This window comes from Crocodylus siamensis, chromosome 11 (assembly GCF_052110815.1).
Source record: "Crocodylus siamensis isolate JL-2025a chromosome 11, ASM5211081v1, whole genome shotgun sequence".
Lineage (NCBI taxonomy): Eukaryota > Metazoa > Chordata > Crocodylia > Crocodylidae > Crocodylus > Crocodylus siamensis.
The window spans coordinates 61,010,841-61,034,696 of NC_143405.1; the positions used below are offsets into that span (position 1 = coordinate 61,010,841).

General features: G+C 43.8%; 1 protein-coding gene across 2 annotated transcripts; it reads left to right on the plus strand.

Moving 5' to 3' along the window:
- Window positions 1-657: 657 nt before the first annotated feature.
- On the plus strand, window positions 658-23,845 carry LMOD3 (leiomodin 3). Of its 2 annotated transcripts, XM_090022007.1 has the most exons (4): window positions 658-836; window positions 11,030-11,336; window positions 14,518-15,912; window positions 19,138-23,845. In XM_090022007.1, the coding sequence occupies exons 2-4, from the start codon at window positions 11,046-11,048 to the stop codon at window positions 19,162-19,164; spliced, it is 1,713 nt and encodes a 570-aa protein (XP_089878133.1). In that variant the 5' UTR covers window positions 658-836; window positions 11,030-11,045; the 3' UTR covers window positions 19,165-23,845. The 2 variants fall into 2 exon arrangements, with proteins under 2 accessions (XP_089878133.1, XP_089878132.1); XM_090022006.1 differs by lacking the exon at window positions 658-836 and having other exon boundaries at window positions 10,876-11,336.
- Window positions 23,846-23,856: the final 11 nt, after the last annotated feature.

Sequence of the window (23,856 nt, forward strand, 5' to 3'; positions counted from 1 at the left end):
TGCTCTGACACAGCGTGTGTGCAGGAATAGAGACGTGGGGCCTCACCAAACCAAGTCACTAAGCCACTTAACCCATATGGACCACTTGACAAAGAACCTGAACCGTGCCCCAGTAACATCCTCTCTTCCTATGACTTGAGCAGGAGTACTTACAGCCGGGAAGGAAGACTTCATTTCTCAGGGGAGCTGCCAATAACAAATGAAATGTAACATATCCAGCGTTTTTCGAGAAGACCCATGGTATCTTTCCCACATGGTGTCTCTCTCTGATTACTCTAGTTACTGGGCTGGTATTATTATTTAAAAAACCCCATCATCTGACCCTTGATAATCCCCATATTGCATTACAGAGGATTGCTGGGCATACTTGGGACATGTTGGTGTTCTTCAATTTTAGACTGCCCCCTCATGCTTACAAGTATTTTACCAATGATGCAAGGTTATGTTACACGGACACATTCTCTGACCTGGTCCAGTTAATACCTTGGCACTTGGAAATGGCATGTATTGGAAAGTGGCATGTATTGGTAAAGGGTGACGGATGCATGGGTTTTATCAGCAAAAATGAAAGCCAGCAGTACAAGAAGTTGCCCTGAAGTATCTGGAGTCAGCACATGGCTCATCAGTTACCTTAAAAATAGAACGCGTTGGACATTTTAGGCACTTGAAGCATGTTTTGATGATCTACTACCTTGGAGTCAAATGGTGATGCATGACGAGAAGTTGGTAAATAAGCCTCCCGCTTTCTTGATTCGACTTAAAAACCTGTCGCTTCTTTTACTTCAGAGAGGGACAGATGGGCTGGAACCCTGGAAAAAAACTACCTAATGTGAAAAGTAAGTTTAAGGTAAAACACTGTTGTGCTCAACTCTTCTGGGTTTCAGGCTTTATGCAAGTATTTGCCTTGGAAATAAAATATGCACTAATAATTGATTAAGCATTGAGGTCTATAGACATTCTTCCATCTCTCAGCACACGTAGAACTTGTTTTTAATTATTTGGCTTCAATTCCTTTAAGTGACTTGTTGCATGAATCAACCATGGGAAGCAGGTATCATCATTACATATATTAAGCAGACTCCCATACAATGAAAGTGATTTTTTTTTTTTACTTTTATTTTGATACCACATGAAAAAATGCCGCTTTTATAATTAACAACAGGAATTAATCCTGAGTTGGGATCGAATGCTAACTACAATTTACAGGTTGCTCGTTTCTATGCTTATCTGTTGTTTGTAACTCAATATAGTCAAATCAATTCATTTGGAAGTGCTACCACAGTGACCTCTGCCTGCCTCTTGGAAAAAATATTGTCACCTCTTCCTCTTTTCACAAGCTCTTCAGCTGTAATAGAGTACCATAAACTGCAGACTTGGTTTTTTATTAGTAGCCACGTAACTTCTGCTTCAGTCAGCCCGGCAGTAAATGTGAAGGAAACGTTGCTTTTCTACCAAGTGGAAAAATCCTTAACATGGCACTTGTTCGGTACTATTATTTAAGATCTTTGACAGCCATTAATCATCTTTGTCAGTAAGGCTGGTTCCCAGCATGCTCGTGGAGTTCACCAAAGGGGAATGGCAGGAGATGGCCAAGTGTTCAAAATAAGCTGTTAAAAGATCAGCTGGAAGGTTGGGGGCTCAGGTGGCAGCACGGATGATTTGCCTCAACTGAGTAAAGCAGCAAAGTTTGGCATTGTCATCATTTGAAAGATCATCCCAAACCACAGTTCCCTTTACGCAGCTTGTTGACTCGCTGTGATTGCAACCTGCAGATGCTTGGTGCAGTAAAACTGGAGATGTGAGCAATTATAAAGATAAAATGCCCTCTATTGGGAAAGGGGAAAGGATGAGGACCCAGGTCCTGAAACTGGTTTCAGACGAGTGGGTCCCCGGCCCCGCACAGAGCCCTGCGCTCACAGGCCTAAAGTTTGAATATCCGGGTTAGATCTCTCATGTGAAAAGTATGACTTTAGCTGATCCAAGGAAATACATGACACCAGTCAACTAAAGGTCTGTGTCTAATGCTACCTCCTATGCTTACATGTTGCTGAAGGGATACTGTTGACCTAAAAATCCCCCTTCTCCTCGAATATTTTTTCCCGCTGGTCTTATAAGTACTACTGTAGAAAACTAAAATGGCAAGAGAGGAGAAAAATACTGTTTTCTCCATGTGCCTACTTTGTGCATTGGCTAGTGTTTGATTTGCAGCTGGTTTTGCTTTTCCCCTGTAGGCTTAATTGTTTTCTCCACTATTTGCTGGGGGAAGGCTTTTTGCAACGACGGGGGGGGGAGAACAGCTTGAGATATAGGAAAATGGGACTGATGCCACCAGAAACCGCAGGGAGAGCGAGGGTGAGGTGTCAGCCAGGGAACCACTTTTAATTCCATTTGCAACTAAGTTGCACGCTGGCAGCATCCCTTCAGATGCTTACCCCTTTTCCTCCTCTCGTTTAATGGTTCGTTACTCAGCAGAAATCTCTTCTTGCCTTTCCTGCGTATTTTGCCTGAGTAAAGACCTTAGATCACTCCAAGTTGATTCCTGGGTCAAGCTGAAATGAAGCAGCAGAGAAGAGAAATCTCCTTTTCATATTAATTATCACTCATTCCTACACGACTGAGAATAAAAAGGACATCCAGGTGAAGTGCTTCTATAACACTGTGGCCGTTGGATCTTGTAAGTGCTGGACGGTATTTGCGTGGGGCATCTCTCAGCAAAGCAGAGTTTGGGATGAAATGCATGGCTCTCCATCTTCCTGGTTTGCCCGTTTCCTCCCTTCTTTGCTGTCTCCGGAAACCTCGACGCAGCAGAAAGAGTCACAGAAACTCCATCAAAAAGGAATGACTCTTGCCTAGTTTCAGATTTCATGGGGAATATTTCAGACAGTTTCCATACGGTCTCTAGGTCAGATTTCTGCCAGCAATCCCAAGGAGTCTTTACTTCCTGCCTTAACTGTTGTGAAGTGATGGGTTTGTTAGACAGCAGCTGTTTTCCACCCAGAAACGATGGAGTTGCAATGAGGAGTGGACTCGCAGCATTTAGAGGTGCATCTTCCTGGCATTTACATCAATGAAGAGATTCCAGCTGTGCATGTAATACAAGTAGGGACTTTGGTGGCGAAAGAAGCCATCCAAACACAATCCGTCCTACCCCTGACACTCAGCCTTGCCCCCCCCCAGCCTTCCTTCATATCATCTCAAACATTTGCTAAAGTGGTGAGTAACTGGTGGAAGTCCTTGTAAATGAGCCTCTTTTACAGGAGCTGTAGAGGCATCACTCCAATAACATCAGGTCTGCCTCTGCCAGACCCACCCTCCCAACAGAGAGGGTAGCATATTTCAAAGGGAATGGAAATATCTTCTCCTCCCATTCCTGGGTGTTACGTGGCCAGGGAGCATCCTGAATCAATATATTTTGAATTAAGTAGGGATCTTGGTCCTAAAGAAGTTACCCGTGCAGGAAAAAATTGGGACAGGTTTTTTTTTTTTTGAAGGTTGTAGAAAAGTGAGGATTAACCGCTGCAGACATGCCTCTATGCTGTTACTTCTTCTTTCCACTCTCCCTTCCCCTTCATATCTGCCGGTTTTCCTGTTGCATATTATCTGAGTTGTATACCATGAGCTGCTGGTTGCTGGAACAATCTTTCACTTGTTCATATTGTCTTGTACAATATTGCCCTGATCCCTAGGTATTATTGCTGTACAAAAGTACTGGCAATAATAATTAGCTATAACAATACAAACAAGAAGTGTTTTTGCCCAAAGGATGCCAAAATGCTTTATACTTTTCCCCAACGACTCAGTTGATCTAATAAAAAATATCGTATCTGCCCAAAGAACCTTGCCTGCAAAATGCTTTATACATTTTTACGAATGGTGGCCCCCAAACCTGCAGTCCCTGCCTAAGCTGGGAGGGAAGAAGAAGCTTCATTTAGATCAGGACTGATGGACATAGCTCGCTGTGTCCTGTGCAGGTGTGATTCATTCGGTGGTGAGCTCAGAGGTATGCATCCGTCAATGCACCACAATGCTGCATAACAGACTTAGAAAGGAAGCGAGTCCTATCCACAGTCTGAATTTCCAGGGAGAACTGAGATAGACAAAATGTGACACTAACCTGAGGCTTTGTGGGATTATCACCCCTTGCTTTTGCAAGACGTGTCATAAACTGGACCCTTGCTTTGCATCTAATATGAAAGATGGTGCTTCCAGAAACCATACTTTCTGAAACCAAGAAGGGGCGCTGGATGCGTTCTGACTCGGAGGGAAAAAAAAAACAAACTTCTTACTAAATCCTCCCTACCATTCCTTCCAGTATCCCCATTTTCCATCCACAAGTGCCTGACAAGCCTGACCCTAGTTCACGGAGCAGGTCTGATGAGATTGCAGCCCAAGATGGCATAACTGCAGATCAGGGAAATGTAAGAGGATAGCAAAGGGCTTTATTTACAGTCAAGAAATCAGCAAGAGATTTGCAACCAGCAAACAGATAGCTTCTGTGACCCAAACAGCATCGTTTGAGAGAATAACATGCCATCTGCAGAGCACAGTTGATTTATTTGATAACATCAGGAAACCATTTATGGACTCAATTAGGTACGGTGATTGCTGGGGTTTAAACTACTAGACCAGGCAGATTGATGTGTGGGTCTGCTGTGTGCTTGCTGATGCATTATATAAAACAAAGAATGTCCCTCAAAATACCAAGGGGACAACAAGACACCCACTATGCTTTTCCTTTAGCTTTAGTTTCTAGCTTTTTTATTTTTGTCATTTCCACTTATGAGGAACAAGGACTGTACAGTGACTTACAGCTTTTTCGTGGAAGTGAATGCATAAATACCCTGTTGCTATAAAGTTCAGCCAAGACTAGGAGCCAAATCTTTGACCAGTGCAAGCCCTGTGAGATTTGCCATTGACTGAGGATGGAGCAGCATTTGGCCTATCATAAGAAATATGCCTGAATGCAGGTTGGATCTCATTTAAATCATGGTTTAAGTAACTGGTCAGGAAGTCTCAATTTAATCATTGTTTGCTACAAAAAGTGCATTCCTGTGGTTTGATATAACCTTCATTAAAGTATTTCCAAAGAGGGTCTCTTTTACAGCCTGCAGGCCTGCTGCCATGATAGGTTTTCCCTTCTACCATACCATTTCCTCGCTAGATCTGAAATCAGTGGAGATGCTCTACTCAGAAATGTATCCCTCAAGATTTCTGCAATATTCTGCTCAAAATGTTTCTCTTTTGTTTCTACTGCCCCTTGCTCCTTGCATTTATCTCCAGACTCCTTCTCCTTGCCCAGATCTACTCCACCCCCAACAATCGTCTATTCATTTAACTTCTTGAAAACTGCGCTTTTAGAGAGAGGTATGGGCTTGACTCTGTACAAAAACTTGCAGAGAGACAATGGGACTGGTGGATAGGTAATCAGGTCTGTTATCTCTCATTTCCATAGACTGCTATTAATAAGCATGTTATCTCTGGAACCACAAATCCACAGTTTAAGAAGTGAAACTAAGCATCATAGAGACGCTTAATGGGATCTTCTAGACTGAACACAGAGTCCCATTGGGTAAAGTGGTTTTCTTTAATCTTTACTAATGTATAAAGGAGCCTCTGGGAACCCCATAATATTGGGCCCGTAATATAATCCGTGGCCTATTGTGACCTATTTATAAAAGTTTTCTAAAAAGGTTACATGAATATATTGTCTCAAATAGTATATAATTAGAAGTTATAATCCCTATTCCATGATGATATCGTTGAGCTCTAACATATCTTAAATTAAACTGATCGTTACTTAGGTTTCTGTTTTTTTTTAAAAAAGCATCTTAACAAAAAAAGTATGATTAAATTTAAAAAAATCAGATTTAAATAGGGAAAAAAAGTATGTTGGGGGTTTTTTTATTTAAAAAAAACATTGATTTTTATCTACCCTGCCTGAATAGAATGGGATGTTCAGAAGATGGATTTAAGTGGCAAGTGAATGAGCCTTGTACTGGTCTGGCATTCAGTGCACGTGGAAATATGTAACATAACAGAGGGAACAGCAGGTAGGTATGTGGAATAGGTGCTGGTTCCCAGGGAACAGCTTTCCAGAGTGGCCAAGGATGGACTGGCTCCAGGCAAAACTTTTTGCCCTGGGGGAAAAATGGTTAGTCGCTGTCTCTCAGTGTGTCTCAGAGCACATACATGAGGACAAAGCAGCCTCGTGGTCTGCTGAAGTTGCGGGGGAGGCAGATGGAGCCGGGGTGACTTGGGAACCCAGAGGGCATCTAGGGGACCCATGAAAGGCAGGATTGCTGTTGACTTCTATAAGAGCCTGGGGTTTTTAGAGATCAATAAGTCTTCTGTAGTTTCCAAATTCGACCACACTCTTTATGGTAGTGCCAATTAACAGTGATTAGGTGAGGACTCTTTCCTTTCTAGCCTTGCTTTTTTTTTTTCCATACAGCTGTGTACACAAGAGGAGGGACAGAATTTGGTCTTTGATGAAGACTTGACATTATTAACGGAAACTGTTTTAAACAAATGAACCTTCCAAACTGGCCTTCTATGATCAGATCACCAGATCATTAGATGCAGGGGCAGCAGTGGACATAGTCTTCCTGGACTTTCGGAAGGTCTTCGACACTGTCTCTCATCCTGTTCTCATTAAGAAACTGGAGGCTGTGGTGTCGACCACACGCAGTCAAACGGGTCACCAACTGGCTGGAGGGCCGCACCCAGAGAGTGGGGTTTGACGGGTCATTTTCATCCTGGAGGGATGTGGGCAGTGGGGCCCCCCAGGGCTCCGCCCTCAGGCCCGCACTGTTCAACATCTTCATCAGCGACTTGGACGAGGGGGTAAAAAGCCCCTGTTCAAATTTGCTGATGACACTAAGATGTGGGGGGACGTGGGCACTCTAGAAGGGCGCACTACGCTACAGTCAGACCTAGACAGGTTACAGGGGTGGGCGGATGAGAACAGGAAGGGATTCAACACTGACAAGTGCAAGGTGCTGCACCTGGGGAGGAAGAGCCGGCACCATACCTACAGGCTGGGGAACTCCCTTCTCGTCAGGGCAGAGGCAGAAAAGGATCTGGGGGTCATCATTGACTCCAAGATGAACACGGGCCGGCAGTGTGGGGACGCGGTCAGGAAGGCCGACCGCACCTTGTCCTGCATCCACAGATGCATCTTGAGCAGGGCCAGGGAGGTGATCCTCCCCCTCTATGCGGCACTGGTCAGGCCGCAGCTGGAGTACTGCGTCCAGTTCTGGGCGCCACACTTCAAGAGGGATGTGGACAGCATGGAGAGGGTCCAGAGGAGGCCACTCGCATGATCAGGGGACAACAGGGCAGGCCCTACGAGGAGAGGCGACGGGACCTGAACCTGTTCAGCCTCCACAAGAGAAGGCTGAGGGGGATCTAGTGGCCTGTTACAAACTAGTCAGGGGGGACCAGCAGGCATTGGGGGAGTCCCTGTTCCCCTGAGCACCGCCAGGAGTGACCAGGAATAACAGTCACAAGCTGGCAGAGGGCAGGTTTAGGTTAGACATCAGGAGGCGCGACTTCACGGTCAGGGCGGCTAGGGTCTGGGACCAACTTCCAAGAGAAGTGGTGCTGGCTCCTACCCTGGGGGTCTTTAAGAGAAGGCTGGATGAACACCTTGCTGGGGTCGTTTGACCCCAGTACTCTTTCCTGCCATGGCTGGGGTCAGACTCGATGATCTGCTCAGGTCCCTTCCGACCCTAGAAACTATGAAACTATGAAACTGTGAGGTACTAAAATTCTATCCTTGTAGAAACATTCCCACAATGCAGGATTTATCTCCGAAGAAACAGTCATTTACACTGAAATATCAAAGATATGCCTTGTTGTTCAGTGTTGTAAAATAGAACGATAGAAGAATAACCTGTAGGGAAGAGGAAGAATATGGATTTCACACATCTTTTATTAGTTATATTCACCTTGATAAAGGAGAATTTCGGCATGTTGGTTTATTTATTAAAAATGGGTAGTGGAGGAATGGACTCGGGTAATTTGCCAACCAAAGAACAGTTAGGGACATGGATAATATCCTTGCCAGTAGACGACAGAATAGGTCTCGCAGCGTGTTAAACCACATGACTGAGATGCACATAAGTCAGTGGGGCTGGTGCACCCAGAAATCTGTCGTCTGGTAATTTTGCAGTGGAAAAGCAGAAGCACATAACTGGTAACTGGAAACAAGGACTAAAATCCACTGTATTACTGAAGAACAGGTGATAAATTGAACGTTAGTCTCTCATTCCTCCTGTTTTAAGAAGTATGTTCCATGGGCTGTTCACATTTACTGGGAAATTGTTCTGTTTACAGTAGTGCCTAAGGATCCCTCCAAAGACCAGGGATCCATTGTTAGGGACCTACTTAATTCGTGGGTTTGTGGATTTCACGGAAACTGAAAAATCTGGGATGGTCCACAAAATTAATAAAAATAAATAAAAATAAATAAAATGCTCGCTCCCCAGCAGGATCCAGCAGTCTTTGCTGTGGGGAGGGGACGGCGCCAGCTGGCAGGGAAGCGTGAAGGGCAGCAGACAAGATGGCGGCTGCCTTCTTGTCCCTCCTCTCCCTGCCAGGGCCTCTCCACCAATCAGTGCCAAGGGCGGAGCCACCACAAAGTGCCCACAAAATCGGCTCTGCATGCTGCAAAAAACCCTTTTTCTCGTCACAATTTTTCTTGCCATGAAGAATCCCTACGCAGCGTGATACTGATTAATACTATACAAAAATACCTTCGAAGCAAAATACAGTGAATGGTGTGCTAATGGCAACCTGCTACCAGGTAGTTCTTGTAGGAAGTGGTTTGGATTGGTTGCAGTCTCTCATGTGATAAATACAGTGCCATGTGTACTCATGACACTCGACGGACAATACATGGAAATACAATATGGGTTACCCCACCTGTTGTATCTGTAATCTCAGTGCAATGTAAAGACCCTATAATGACAAGTGGTGCTCTGTATTTCATAAGCAGGACCAGCCCGAACATAATAGTCTCTCTGGAAAAAATAATGGAGAGCATATGTTGATAGCTATCCAGAGAGAAAAAAAAGTGCTAGTAACCCTTTTTAACACACAGAGGGTAGGTGAAAGCTAAATAAAGAATAAAGCTTCAGGGTGGTATTAAATATACTTGGTGAATGGGATGCAGGGTTTGTTTTATACTTGCACTTGGCATCCTTTGTGGTAAACAGGGACCTGTAATGGCCTAATATTAGTAGTTTGAGTTTGAAGATGATATGGCCCAACTCAGGGGAAACATGATTGGTGATATTTTCCCCTGCACGCACCTGGCCTGTGCCCCGTGATGTTTGATTCCCAGGTGATGGTTTCTGTAGGAGGTAAAGCTATGGCTACATCATGGTTAGACACCTGATTGTGGAATGTGAACACATAGAGGCATATGCTTTCACTTAGCGCTATTTTGCTATAACGCTCATTTTAAATTGATACCTGATTTCACTTAGCACTCAGTGAGTCTTGTTATAACACTTACAGTCACTATCTCGGGTCATTAAAAACAATTGTGGTCGCCATTTCGGGTTGTCAAATACTTTTGGTTTCACTTAATGCATATTTCGCTTAAGGCTTGGTTTTTCAGGAACCAATTAAGAATGCTAAGTCGGGGTTGCCTATACTGAACTAGTTGCAATCTAGTTAGCCTGAGTACAAATATGCAGTTTTCGGTGGGCTAGTATGGTCCCTGCTGCCAGGTCTTCACTGATTTTGGCATTCCATGAGCTAAATTCAGTAAAGCTGGTTCAGGTAGGTCTACGTGGGTTGCAGTCCCACCTCCTGAACTAACATATTCCCATCAGAGAGGTTATGGGGTCTTACTACTTTAGATGAGCAAAGCATTCTTCAGCTGCAACATTCACAAAACTATTGATTCATTAGATCAATAGCACCAGGAGACTGAAGTTGTGGGGCATTATTAGTCAGAAATGGTCCAAGCTCTCACTGGACATTTTGGGAGATATTTTAATTAGCTTAACCCCATCTTTTCAGGACTTTCATGAGTTTTCACAGGGCCGATCTTGCCTGTGTTTCATCTAGAAGATCCCATTAAGCGTCTCTGTGATGCTTAGTTTCAGTTCTCAAACTGTGGATTTGTGGTTCCAGAGATAACATGCTTATTAATAGCATTCTATGGAAATGAGAGATAACAGACCTGATTACCTATCCACCAGTCCTATTGTCTCTCTGCAAGCTTTTGTACAGAACCAAGCCCTTACCTTTCTCTAAAAGTGCAAAGTTTTCAAGAAGTTAAATGAATAGAGGATTGTTGGGGGTGGAGTAGATCTGGGCAAGGAGGACGAGTCTGGAGATAAGTGCCAGGAGCGAAGGGCAGTAGAAACAAAAAAGAATCATTCTGAGCAGAATATTGCAGAAGTCTTGAGAGAGAGGTTTCTGAATATAGCATCTCCATACATCATAATCCAGCATTTGATGACTGAAATCAAATAAAAGCCCCTGACAGACCCTGTTATTTTTCAGATTCAGTAAGGACCCCACATGCAGGGTGAAATCTGCATGTGTCCTGGCATATGGTGCAGTTTAAGCCCTATTTTGAGGGTTCAGGGAGACCTTCCTGATTCATAGGTCTTGTGTTGGTTCTTTCCATATAGATGAAGTCCCCCCCCATATACATTGGTGACTCATACATTAGAAGTCACCCTCCTAAGGGAATCCTCTAGAAAACTACCATCGTATGTATTACTCAATGGGGGAGACTCACCAGCTGCACTGAAATGTCAGAAGGGTTTGCACAGCTGACAAGTTGCTGAAAACAGAGCATGGCAGCATCTCCATAAATTCTCTTTATCCAGCCAAGTGCAGCTTAATATAGACTTACCATAAGCCTTAGTTCCACTGTCTCCCTCTCACACTAAGATCAAACACTGCCACAGTTCATGACAGAAACATTAAGCTGGTGATTTTATAGAGCGCAATACTGTTGGTCAGATAGGTTGTCGGGTTTTTTTTTTTAACTTTTTTTTTCTAGGGAAAGAACAAAGAAAATGTCTGAATACAGCCAAAATTCAGACCAAGAGGTCTACCCTGAAGACATCGATGAAGATGAAATCTTAGCAAACTTATCTCCCGAAGAGCTGAGGGAGCTACAGAGTGAAATGGAAGTCATGGCTCCGGACCCACAAGTGCCGGTGGGAATGATACAGAAAGACCAGACCGAGAAACCTCCAACGGGGAACTTTGACCACAGGTCTCTCGTTGATTATTTGTACTGGGAGAAAGCATCGAAACGTATGCTGGAGGATGAGAGAGCTTCGGTCGCCCTTTTGCCATCTGAGGTAATAAGTGGGAATCACAAGTGTTCGTTATGCCTCTGCGATGGGGTTTTTACCGTAGCAGTGCGTTGCAAAGATGGGTGTTCAGGGCTTTCATCTTCCTTTTACCAGCTCCTTTATACAAATCAAAACACAACGTATGGATTTAGGGGTCTGTCAAAAGTTTCAATGATCCTAGAATCTAATGGTGGAATATACCGCAGGGTTCGTATGACTATTTGTGTCTTAAATGTTGAGATGACATTTCAGTCTGGGGGGGCGGGGGGGGATGGTCTGGACTAGATGATCTCCTGAGGTCCCCTTCAGCTGTAGTTTTCTATGATTCTGACCTTTTTGGTTTCACGGGAGTGAAAAATCACCATGTCAGACAGAGCCCCTTAGAAAATGTAACTCGAGCTTTGTACTTTTCAGAACAAACATTCAATAACCCGCGTTCTAGTACCCTGACCGCAATTCAAAAGAATTTAGAAAAGTAATGAACTGAAAAAGAAAAACTAAATAGCTAATAACATGTAATGGCACGCTCAAAAACTTCTGTCTTTTGGACTCTTGAGTAACGCTTGCTAATGAGTGACTCCTAGATCTAACGAGCTAAATCCTCATTGTATAGATCAACAAAGTTAATTGACCCACACTCATTTACCCAGTTCAGGGTGTAGCCAGGTCTTTCTACACAGACCTTAATTTAGCAGTACAACCCTATTCAACATAGTACTGAAGCCCCTTTTCAGTGCAGGTCTTATGCTGGCCAAACCCCCATAGGGTAGAGCCGAATAACACAGGAGTTGTGCCTGAGTAAATATATCAGGACTCAGACTTGCCCAAGTTTTAAAGGATGGGGCATGTGTCTTATGAGGAAGAGCTAAGGGAACTGGGCTTATTTAGTTTAAAGAAGAGGAGACTGAGAGGGGATTTAACAGCAGCCTTCAACCACCTGAAAAGGGGTTCAAAAGAGGCTAGAGCCGGACTGTTTTGGGTGGTGACAGCTGACAGAACAAGGAGCAATGGGCTCAAGTTGCAGCAAGGGAAGTTTAGGTTAGATATTAGGAAGAATTTAATCGTGAAGAGGATAGTAAAGCAGTGGAACAAGTTACCCAGACAGGTGGTGGACCCTCCATCCTTGGAGGTTTTCAAAACCCAGCTAGACAACGCTTTGGCTGGGATGACCTAGTTGGGGCTGGTCCTGCTTTGAGTAAGTGGTTGGACTAGATGTGACTTCCTAAGGTCTCTTCAACCCTAACTTCCTATGATTCATAGGTCACTCTGTGATTTTGCAACATCGGTCCTGCCATCTGTGCGGTGGTTATAGTCTCGTGTGCGGCAGTGCAGTACATCCCTGAATTTCAGCTACATTTTAGTGACCCAGTAACTCTAGGGATGAAAGCAGCAGTGTTTCTTGTCCGTTGGCTTCTAACAAGATCATATAATAAAGTTCATGCTTCTCTAATTTACTTTGGAAATTTAAAGGCCGGGGGGGGGTGTTTCTTTAGCCCCATGGTAAAACAAGGTAGAAATGGGCCTGACTGGCAAGGCATGGATCTGCATTTCAACTCTCACAGCTTTTGGAGCAGTTTCCTTTGTTCCTAATTCTATTTCCAGGTAATTCCCATTCACTCACTGAGGTATTACATTATACGGCAAAGCAATTTAAATCAAGTTCAGCTTCCTTTACTTCATTCATAGATTTTAAGGGCGCGAGCGACCATTGCGGCGGTTCTGCTCCTACGTAAGCCAGGCCATAGGACTTCCCTGAATTCACTCCTGTTTCAACGGGGGTGTTACTCTTTGAGAAACAGCTAACCTTTATAAATCCTCAGTAATAGAGACTTCACAACAGTCATTGGTGAGTCGCCCCAATAGCTTTCTACCGTCGCTGTTACCAATGTACACCTTATTTCTAATCTGATTTTTTTTTTTTTGCCTCCCCTTCTCTTATTATTATTGTTGTTGTTATGGTTGCTTCACAACTTGACAGATAGCAACCTCTGCTGTTGCAAATGAGAAATGCAGTTATGCAGCACCCAAGCCTTGGTCCAGATTTTGAGAGTGCAAAATCCCCACCTGACTCACACCCCTTTTTTCGGTTCCCTTGAAAAGCCTGATTCTTATCAGCACATCAGCTCTGGAGGCACTGCATGGGAACCCCTGCTGTTGAATACAGACATCATGGTGAGGTATCCAGGTATTGGTCTAGTGGCAAAAGGAATCAAAACTCGTGGCAGAGGTGATACCTTGTATTAGACCAACTAGATATTTGCACCAAAAAAAAATATTTATTTGCAAGCTTTCGGGCACAAAGACCCTTCATCCGGCATAGGAGATTGCAAGGTTTTTTAAAGTTTTCCTAGGTAGAAATGAAAATTCATCTTGGTGAGCTATTCTGCTCAGCGGCAGCCTGGCATCAAGCTGCCAACCAAGTGCAAGGGATGATGAGTGGTAAAATCTCCTCCTTGCCTTCCACAAAGAGGAATTAAAATAGGAATCTGTCATGCAAAATGAGGCTTTAGAGGAAGTGGTGATTTCTCCTCTTGAAACCTATTCCTACTACTGTTGGTAAAAGCAGTCTTTTACAGCACACCACAGCATCAAGTGGTGCTTGGAGGCCACCTTCCCACCTCAAATGATCAGTAATATTCATCTGTGTCTTCAGTACAGCCCTTTCTTTTCAACAGCTTCCCCCACTCTGAAGGCTTGCTCTCTTGGGTAGAGCTATTGGTGTCCAATATTATACTGTCTCCTCTTCAGTCTTCATTAGTCTAAGCCATGGAGCTGATAGCTAAATATTTGCTTCCAAAGTTTTGTTGCACGAAAACTATGAGAATAGCAGAACGTGCGCTCTCACAGTACAGAAAACTGGAGCCTGGTTGAAAGCTAGTGAATAGACTTTGAATATCTAGGATCTGCAAGGTATCACTAAGCATATGTGTTTGTAACTGTTGGTGTCCCTGGGCATATATAGACACTTCTGTACATACGGAAGTTTCTGTATATTACGACTGAGGGTAAGGAATCATGTTGGTCTCATGCTGGATCTATAACCCAATTTATTTTTAAATCTTCTACTATGAAACTGGAAAAAAATATTGATACATTAAACCCATCTGCTATATTTTATTTTAGTGTATAATTATTGTAAGAAAGCCATTTAAAATGATTTCAACAATTCATATTTTGTCTTCCTTAGCGAAACACTGCAGACAAATTTGAAGAAAATACTGATGATACAGAGGATATCACTAAGGAGGAACTGCCAGGAGATGCTACAGAAGCAGATGGAAGAGAAAGATATTACAGAAATGAGCAACTAGGAAAGTCTTATTCAGCACAACAATCAGAAGAAACAAATGAAGTCCGAAACAACGAGGAGACAGAACAGGAGGAGGAAGAGGAGGAGGATGAAGGGGAAGAGGAGGAGGAAGAGGAGGAGGAAGAGGAGGAAGAAGAATCAGGAACGAAGGAGCTACATGGAGATCAAAATAGCAATAGTGAACAGATGACAGAGAAAAAACCAGGTACAGACTCAGGGGAAACTTCAGAGAAGCAAGAAGAAAACGAGAAGAAAATATCAAAGTTAAATCTTCCTAAAAAGTTGGCTCTGGACACTAGCTTCATTAAGCTAAGTGCAAGGCCTTCAGGGAATCAAACCAATTTAGAAGCGAGTTTGGAGAACATCCGGAAAAACAATCCCGATATCACAGAACTCAACCTGAACAACATTGAAAACATCCCAAAGGAAATGCTGATAGATTTTGTCAATGCCATGAAAAAAAACAAGCACGTCAAAACATTTAGCTTAGCCAACGTGGGCGCGGACGACACCGTCGCGTTTGCTCTGGCCAACATGTTGCGTGAAAACCGGAGCATCACGACCCTAAATATTGATTCTAATTTTCTCACGGGCAAAGGCATCGTCGCCATCATGCGATGCCTGCAGTTTAACGAGAGGCTGACTGAGCTGCGTTTTCACAACCAGAGGAACATGCTGGGCCATCAAGCAGAAATGGAGATCGCCAGGCTTTTGAAAGCCAACCCTACCCTGCTGAAGATAGGCTATCATTTTGAAGTTCCCGGCCCCAGGATGGTTGTGACCAACCTGCTCAGTAGAAATCTTGACAAACAAAGACAAAAAAGACAAGAGGAGCAGAAACAGCAGCAATTAAAAGAGCAGAGGGAGTTGATCAGCATGTTAGAAAATGGATTTGGGCTGCCTCCTGGGATGTGGGAAATGCTAGGAGGGCCAATCCCCGATCCGAGGATCCAGGAGCCAATACTCGCCCCCAAACCTCCTGTTCCCCAACCCATGCCTATTAGCAAAAGAAACGAAGAACGACACACAAGAAAGCCAGCCCCTGAACCACAGACGGAGACGTCCTCCTTCCGAGTCATTAAGCTGAAGAAGATCCAGCGCAAACCCTCTGTGAAGCAATATGTGGAGCCCCCTGAAAAAACCAATCTCAAAGACGTGATCAAGACGCTTAAACCGGTTCCGAGAAGCAGACCACCTCCTCTGGTGGAAGTAAGCCCGAGAGATCAGCTATTAAATGACATCCGTCAGAGTAACGTCGCTTATCTTAAACCGGTGAGTGCTTATCAATGGTAGCAACCAGGAAATGTTTTAATCTGTGCAGCACAATGCAACTGGAGTCTCTCCGTGTCAGTGCTATGAAATGCACTGACACAAACCACGGGCACGTTCCTTTGCAAACTGATGCTCGCATGCAAGCTGATACTGTGTGAGCAACTTAGCAGTAGTCCCTATTTTCCTACAAGCAAAAATGGAGGATTTTTCATGGGCAAATGAATGCACCTGCAAAGTTTGTGGGTGTGTTTGTCAATGCTGCTGAATATTTGACCTCCTTGCTTCGTGAATAGATTTATCATTACCATTTTAAAATGAAGTACATGGAAGCACTGATAAAGCGTGTGCAGTTTATCTGCTGGGCTGTGATGAACTGCTCAGTGAAATTCGCCCTGTGAAGTTGTGTATCACTGATAACCAGAGAGAGATTTACTTCAACTGTTACAAACCCTAAGGGCAACCTGGCATCTTTCTGCAAAGGATGCTAATCCTGGGTTTTCCTTGAGCGGTGATGGTAAGAACCGAACCATTATTTGCGTAATCAGGCAACTTATAAATTTGTGTAAATTGGAGTTAGTGAAATAGCGCCCCAACGCTGAGCCTGAAAGGGCACAGCCCCTTTATCGACACTGTGATGAAGGTGAAAGAGACTGACTTCACTCAGCAGATGTGAGTCTATATATATAACTATATATATAGTTATACATATATAAATATATAGTTTCTTTCAGGGAGAAGACATCTGCAGGAATAATTTATTGCTAATCCCCCGAACGTTATGCAGAATCCTTTCACATTTATACCCAAAATTACTTACCAGAAAGTGCTGACTTATGGGAGTGCTGACACACCAGTGCGCATTGGACTCTGTTCTGTTCCTATTTAAATCAGCATCAAAATTTGTGGCCGCAATGGGGCTGTTATTTAGGCCTATTATTTCTTTTAACTGCATAGATTGAATTGCATAGACTTTGGCTTTTGTGTGTCCAACTCAAGGTGCTTTTAATAAGCTTGGTTTTCAGGTAGCTATGAATGCTGCAGGCTGGGCGATGATGTGAACCTTAATTCTGGGCCTCGGTCTAATAAACACACCCTTTTTAGATGTCTCCAATGGGCACCCAAAATTCCTACTCGCTTTTCTGACTCGTGTCTCCTGTGTTTAACATTTCATTCTCCCAGGGCCCAATACTGGCACACCATCCTCTTATATGCATGTTGGCCTATTGCAGTCGCTTAAATTCTTCATGCGATTGGCGCAATTTGTGCGATTAAGGGATAAGAGAGCTTGAAGGGCCAGCCGGAAAGAAATGGCCAAAGTGCTGTTTCAGAAGAGTCGGCCCCAGCTTGACGAACCATCTGAAGTATTTCAGTGGATATACTGAAAATTCAACATCCTTGGCCAAATTTTGCTCTCATCTACGTGAGCACACACTCATTTAATCAATTGGAATTATTCAGGTGTAACTGAGGATTTGGCTTGATATTTTTTAGAAGTTCACATCTTCATGTGCCATTGTCTGCATAGGCTTTCGTTGCTTCTTGTACCAGTGTCTTCCCACCTGCACCACTTGGGGAGAGCATTTTTTGATAGATCTGTCCTTAGCTGGTAGAGCTCCAGTGCCAGCTCTCAAAAGTACTGGACTTCAGAAATCAGCAGGATATATTTCCAGGCAAATCCCCAGCTCTCAGTAACAAGGCAGATGGGGGACTAGCTGGTGAACACCAGAGCTCCATCCTTATGAGGCCTTCATGGCTCTGAGATTTTCAGTTGAACCAAGGCCATTAGGCTGCACCTGTTAATCACCCAGGTCAACCAACATTCCTTGTACTTAATTATGTCTTCCTCCATGATACATGAGTAGTTGCCCTAGGTAAAAAGTCAAATGATATACTTTACAGCCAGCAGCAAGCTTGTTTATTGAGGCAGCTGGGCCAGGGGGCTGCTCAGGAAAACAAAAAAAGAGTTGCGACACTTCAAAAGCCGACGGTGCCCTGCTGTTACTCTGTACAGATGACCCAAGCAAGGTTAGAAGCTCTTGCGTCCATTGTCTGTTGACTTGTTTCCAAGCAGCAAGATTTCCAGGAGGACGTCTGTCATTCAGTGTAGAAGCTCACCACCCACAGCCCAGCACCCAGGGGCTGGTCCTTGCAAATGCATCGGGTCCCCACTGTGGTTGCCAGCCTAATGAAAGAGCCCAGGGTAAATGAGCAGGAACTAATGGCCCATCTAAAATGAAGGCTGAAACCAAGGATAAGAACCAAGCGAATAGAAAGCAAAAGCAGACTCGGATTGAAATATTTTATCTATCTATATATAAATATTATAATAGATATATAAATGCATGTATATAAAATACAGATAATATTTGTGTATTTACAGATATATTACACGTGTGTGTATGTGCATGTATGTTTGTGTGAATGTGTGTGTGCATCTATATATGTATACATGTGTGTATGGGGGTGTGTATATGTATGCATATATGTGTATATGTATGCATATATACGTATGTGTGTATGTGCGTATATATGTATATATGTATACGTATGTGTGTATGTGCGTATATATGTATATATGTATACGTATGTGTGTATGTGCGTATATATGCATATATGTATACATATGTGTGTGCGTATATATGCATATATGTATACATATGTGTGTATGTGCATATGTATACATATGTATACACATGTGTGTATGTGCATGTGCGTGTGTGTGTGTGTGTGTGTGTGTGTGTGTGTGTGTTCATTCCTCTCATCCCAGAAAGGCTCTGATCCAACTAAAGTAACCCTAATGGATTATTGGGTTTCACTTTTAGGCATCCAGGTCTATTCCCTGCTCTGCCACTCACTCACTTTGTGGCCTTGGTAACACACATAACCTCTGTCTGTGCCTGTTTCCCCATGCTTTTAGCATTTTACAGTGCCTTGAGATCTGTGGGCAAATGCTTTATGTGGGATACATATCATTATTGCTTGCTAGTTGATTTGTCAAGTATTAACCCTCAGCTGGGTGCATTTTAAGAGGGGAACAATCATGTCTCAGGAGACAGAAAACGGCTTGCCCATTTTATATGTATGTATTTTTTTTCCCTTAGGGCTTCCTGTTCACTCTTGTACTTTGATGCGCCTGTTTGATGATAAGAAGTGAAACTATTTTTATTTTAAAAGGGAGAAAGCCACATTTCCTACTAGTAACTTCATCTTCTTGTCCCTGTCCAGGTGCCCCTGCCAAAGCAGCTCGAGTAAGAGACCAGAATGACGTGAAGAAAACAACTTGAAATAAGGACTATTCAAGTTTTGCCTTTAATGGTTTCAAAGGAGGTTTTCTTCTGAAGCCAGGTGGTAGATAACGAACACGTGGGAACAATGCTTGCAAAGTGCAGTTCGTTTAAGTGATGAAGGAAGAGGCTGGAACGGAAACAGCCAAAACTAAGAGGATTTCCACTGGATATCGAGTAACAATGAGGCCCTCATACAATCTCTGTCTGCCAGCTGGACTTTGGCTTCCAGTTTGTTCATGGGTATTTTCTTAGAAGCAACAATAACCTTACAGCCTGTACAGTTTAGCTCTATTGCTTCTATGGTATCTTCTGCTATTATTTTTTCCAGAAACCCAGCAGCCTATAACAAACGGTCCTCTTTTACACCTACAATTGCTTTCTTTACACTGCTCTTTGCCACGGCTAGTCACTTTTTTTTTTAAGTTCTAGAGAAGCGAGGAGAGGTCCTCTCCATGAGAAAGCACCCTGAAGCATTCACTTCCACACCAAATGGCAGCTGTCCTGAGGACAGCCTATCTGTCATCTCTGTAGAAAAGCAAGAGCTCAAAAAGCATGCAAAACCCAAAGATCTGATGGTTTCAAACTCCACCTATCCCAGAATGCATTTGGGCAAGTAGTCTATCCTGGGCAACAGTTAAAAGATGAAGCCAGGACTTTTGGTGAGCGATGCAATCCTTTTTCCTCCTCCTCCGGGTTTCTCTCAGTCCTTGTTACCACCCTGATTCACTTCTCAGCCCCCCTGTGCTGTGCTGTGTATTGCAGGCACCTGCCGAACGAGACCAGGAAAGACCCTGGAACCAACTTCCAAGAGAAGTGGTGCAAGCTCCTACCCTGGGGGTTTTTAAGAGGCAGTTAGATGAACATCTTGCTGGGGTCATTTGACCCCTGTATTATTTCCTGCCATGGCAGGGGGTCGGACTAGATGATCTGCTCAGGTCCCTTCCGACCCTAGAAACTATGAAACTATGACCCGTTGCAGATGTCCCTCAACTCTGCTCCATATAGGAGTCTCGCCAGGCTTTTTCTTCATTTGGGGTTTAGCAGACTGCCTTTGCAAAACAGGTAGTCCCTTCTACCTGGGAGAGAGAACAGCACTGTCCTCTTGCATGGCATTGCAGAGCCCAGCTTTGCACAACTAGATGGTTTTTAAATAGTTCCTGGAAATCCCCATCCTTTTACACAAGCGAAGGTGAAACCTTGCTTCAAGCCCTGGTTGTCGAGCACTGACAAAACGTGCCGAGAAAGGGAGATTTCCCATGCCAGGCCCTCCTCAGTTGATCTGCCACTGATCTTTCCCCCACATTCCTCCTTTTTGCTAACGGGTGCATTTTTATATCCCAATCTTTTTGTCTGTACAATTTGAGCGAGCTCTTTCCTTCCCAAGGACGCAGGTCTTGTTGGTTACTCTCACAGCTATGAGTCTATTTTCCCCCTTTTTTGTTCTGCTGGATGCCGTTTCCTCCTTGCGTGCTTAAAACTCGCCTTCCACCGCTCTTAAATACTTGCAGCTGGCCTATATCCTCTCCTGTCCTTGGGGATCTTCTTCTATTGCTCCACGTTCCCTTTGCCTGGATTGTCAGCATCCCACATTTCCTCCCAGCCTTACCTAATCTTTCTCCCTAGCTGATCTGATTTCTTTTGCTGTCCCCCTGCTCTTAGCTTCCTATTACGCGGCCCCTGTACTCCACCCCTTTGCCATGCATCAGAGCTCTTCACCTCCAAGTCTGTCCCGGAGGTGCGCCCTTCCAGCTTCACTCGACTCCCACACGCATCAAGCGGAACAGCCCGATTGCAAACGTTGTAGGGACAAGGGGAGGGATCTTCCCATTTGTCAGGTGTTGTATACATTTACAGAACGACACATAACTTAATTGGGATATTTAAGATGGTGCCTGTGGAAACACTGTGTAAAAGTAGCTTTACTGCATCTCACTTCGGAATGTAAAAATAACGCGGGGGGAAAAAAGTGAATGGGGTGGTGTGCTTGTATTGTCTCTTTGTCCAGTTTTTCTACATAATGGATACAGGCATAGACTCCTCAGACTAATTGTGCCCCCGCCAACTGATTGAGGACCCAAGATGGTGCCATGTTTCCCTTCATCACTCATCAGCCAGGACTGGTCTAGGACTTGGTGGCAGTCTTGAGGCAGAGGTATGCTCATCATAACTCCCATTTTCTAGAAACTCCTTCTCCCTGGCAGCCAAGGAGTTGTTACCATAGCCCTCTGTCCCTGGAGTTTCTCTATGAGGAGGGGAGCCTTTTAGGGACTGCTATTATTTTACCATTTTCTGATGTCTACTACTTGTAGGACAGGCGAAAAAAAGGTGTTGGGGGAAGCGGGTATGAAGAAAGCAAATGGAGCTTTGTCCTGCACTGTGAAATGCTCTGGGAAGGGACAGCAACCCTCGAATCTTTCTACTCAGAGGTTAGAAGGAAAAGTCACTCATTGCTTTGTTGTAGTCTAATGAAGGGCCATGTGCTCTTATAGTTTTGAATCTGTCACCTGGAGCTGGACCAGACTGGCAACATAAATGAAAATGGCCTGTTTCACACTTCATTTAGCCACTTCTCAAGCATCCATGAGGAACTTGCAACAGGGTCTAATAAGGCATCAAGAAAGGAGCATGGCCAGAAGGTAGGTTTCAATACAGGGAGGCAGGGTAGATAGTAGTTGCTGTTCTGCAGAAGGCAGCATCTAAGGTAGCTTGGGCACCAGAAGCTTTATACCACACTGATTCAGAAAGCATGGAGAAGCAGGCGAGCCCCAGCATACCCCATTAGATCTTATTTTGTCTACATGCTATTTTGTCTTGAAGCAGTGACCCTAGCAGCGTATCCCCCGCTGGATGGGTCCCCACAGCATAAGCAACTATTAAATGCCCTTTGGGTTTCTATAATTACTGCTGCCATGGTCATGCCACTCCTAGGAGAAGTTCTGGATAGTGGGTTTAGGATGCTTCTGCTCCACACCCACTTTAAAATGTTAGCATATCTTAAATTAAAATAAGATGCACTTGCAGTTTCACTTGTTAAACTTTATTCTTCACAACTGTGATTTTTTTTTTTTTTAAATGCTACAATTTAACCATGATGGCAGAAGCTAGCATTTCTTCTGTAATGCATGTATGGAAATACTCATCAAAACTAAAGACAAAAGAATAAGGAGCAGGCCCTTGCTTCTTATCCTGGACTATACAGAGACATGCTTAGAATAAATACTGATCATTTCATAATGTTTGCATGGAATGAGGTGGTTCAGGCTTCTAAAACAAATAGGTGCAAGGGTTATATACACTTTCTGAAGGCTTTGGAGGAAGAAAGTCTACTTTATCCACAATGTAGGGTGGAAAAACAATTACAGCTCCATACTTCACACAGAGGTGATACACACAAAAGAGGGATGGCCCCACACCCCTATGCCATGTTAAACTGGACAACACAGTTTCCTGGCTTGAAGTTTAGACAAATCCTGAACTTACAATGGCACTCAGAACTGGCATTTCAAGCTAAAAATTTACTGGAAAAAAAAACAAACCCGAAACTGTGAAGTGGTGCACGCAGTTTCTTGCAGGAATTTGGAATGGGTTCTAGAAGTGTGCGCATCTATTGATTTATTGCTTTTATTCGTAAACCGGAAGTTGAGCCTCCTTTCCCTTGAGCAGTGCCAGAAGTGAACAAGTTAATTGGCAAGATTTGTATTTCAGCTTGCGTTGTTGTTTCTCCGCTCTCGAGCAGAACGAGGCAAGAGATTTTTTCAGAACGCCAAGTAGGGCAGGATCCTCGCTATAAAGCAAGATTTTATTAAACTGCAAAATCCTGGCTCTGCTGAAGCGAACAGCCCAACTTCTAGGGACTCCACCAGAACAAGGGCCTTGCTGAGACACGAGGCTGACATGCCTCTCCTACATGCGCCTTGTGGAATTTGCATTGTGCCATTCAGCTGTGCCCACGACATGGGGAAGAGTCTGACATGTTAACAATAGTTCAAAATCTAAATGGGTATTTCAAAAAAGAGAAGAAAAAGTAACATTAACCAAAAAATCAGAATGTAAACTGAAGGGGAATTCCAATCGGTTACAAAACGAGCAGTTCCCAGTGTAGGCCTGCTCTTTCCATTTGTCCCGTCAGGTGGAAAGGTGGCCTAGCCCAGAGAAAAAAAACTTAAAAAAAAAAGTAACAGTGCATTTACAATTAGCTGGAAGTTGTCTCAGGTCTCGACTCTGCCAAGTGATGTAGTGTGACATTAGCCAACCAATACTGTATTAAAGTACAGGCCGCTCCCCTCCTATCTCTCCAGTAAAGTAGATTATAAAAACACTTATACAAAACACTTGACTACTGAAGACAGCTTTAGAGAGTGCGTTCCAGGTAGCCCCAAACAAAAACAAAACAAAAAACAGGCAAATGCTTTAAAAACGGCGCGTGTATGTGTGCAAACACTGGGACGCTTTACCATAAATAGAAAGGTTAAATCTCTCCTCCCTTTCTCGGGGAAGCCCTGAACAGCTTCGAATACCTGCATCTTGCCACTGGTAAATCTGTGCAGTGTGCACATCTCATTTCTCACACACACGCACGCACGCACACACACACACACACACACAAACTGAAAGCAAGCTTGAAAAAAGCAAAAAGAGCAACTCAATTCCTGCAACA

Excerpts from the sequence above, each read along its gene's own strand:
- LMOD3 (XM_090022007.1), top strand. The coding sequence starts at position 11,046 with ATGTCTGAATACAGCCAAAATTCAGACCAAGAGGTCTACCCTGAAGAC. Across the intron at positions 11,337-14,517 it reads TCGCCCTTTTGCCATCTGAG|CGAAACACTGCAGACAAATT; the intron begins GTAATAAGTGGG and ends TGTCTTCCTTAG. Across the intron at positions 15,913-19,137 it reads ACGTCGCTTATCTTAAACCG|GTGCCCCTGCCAAAGCAGCT; the intron begins GTGAGTGCTTAT and ends GTCCCTGTCCAG.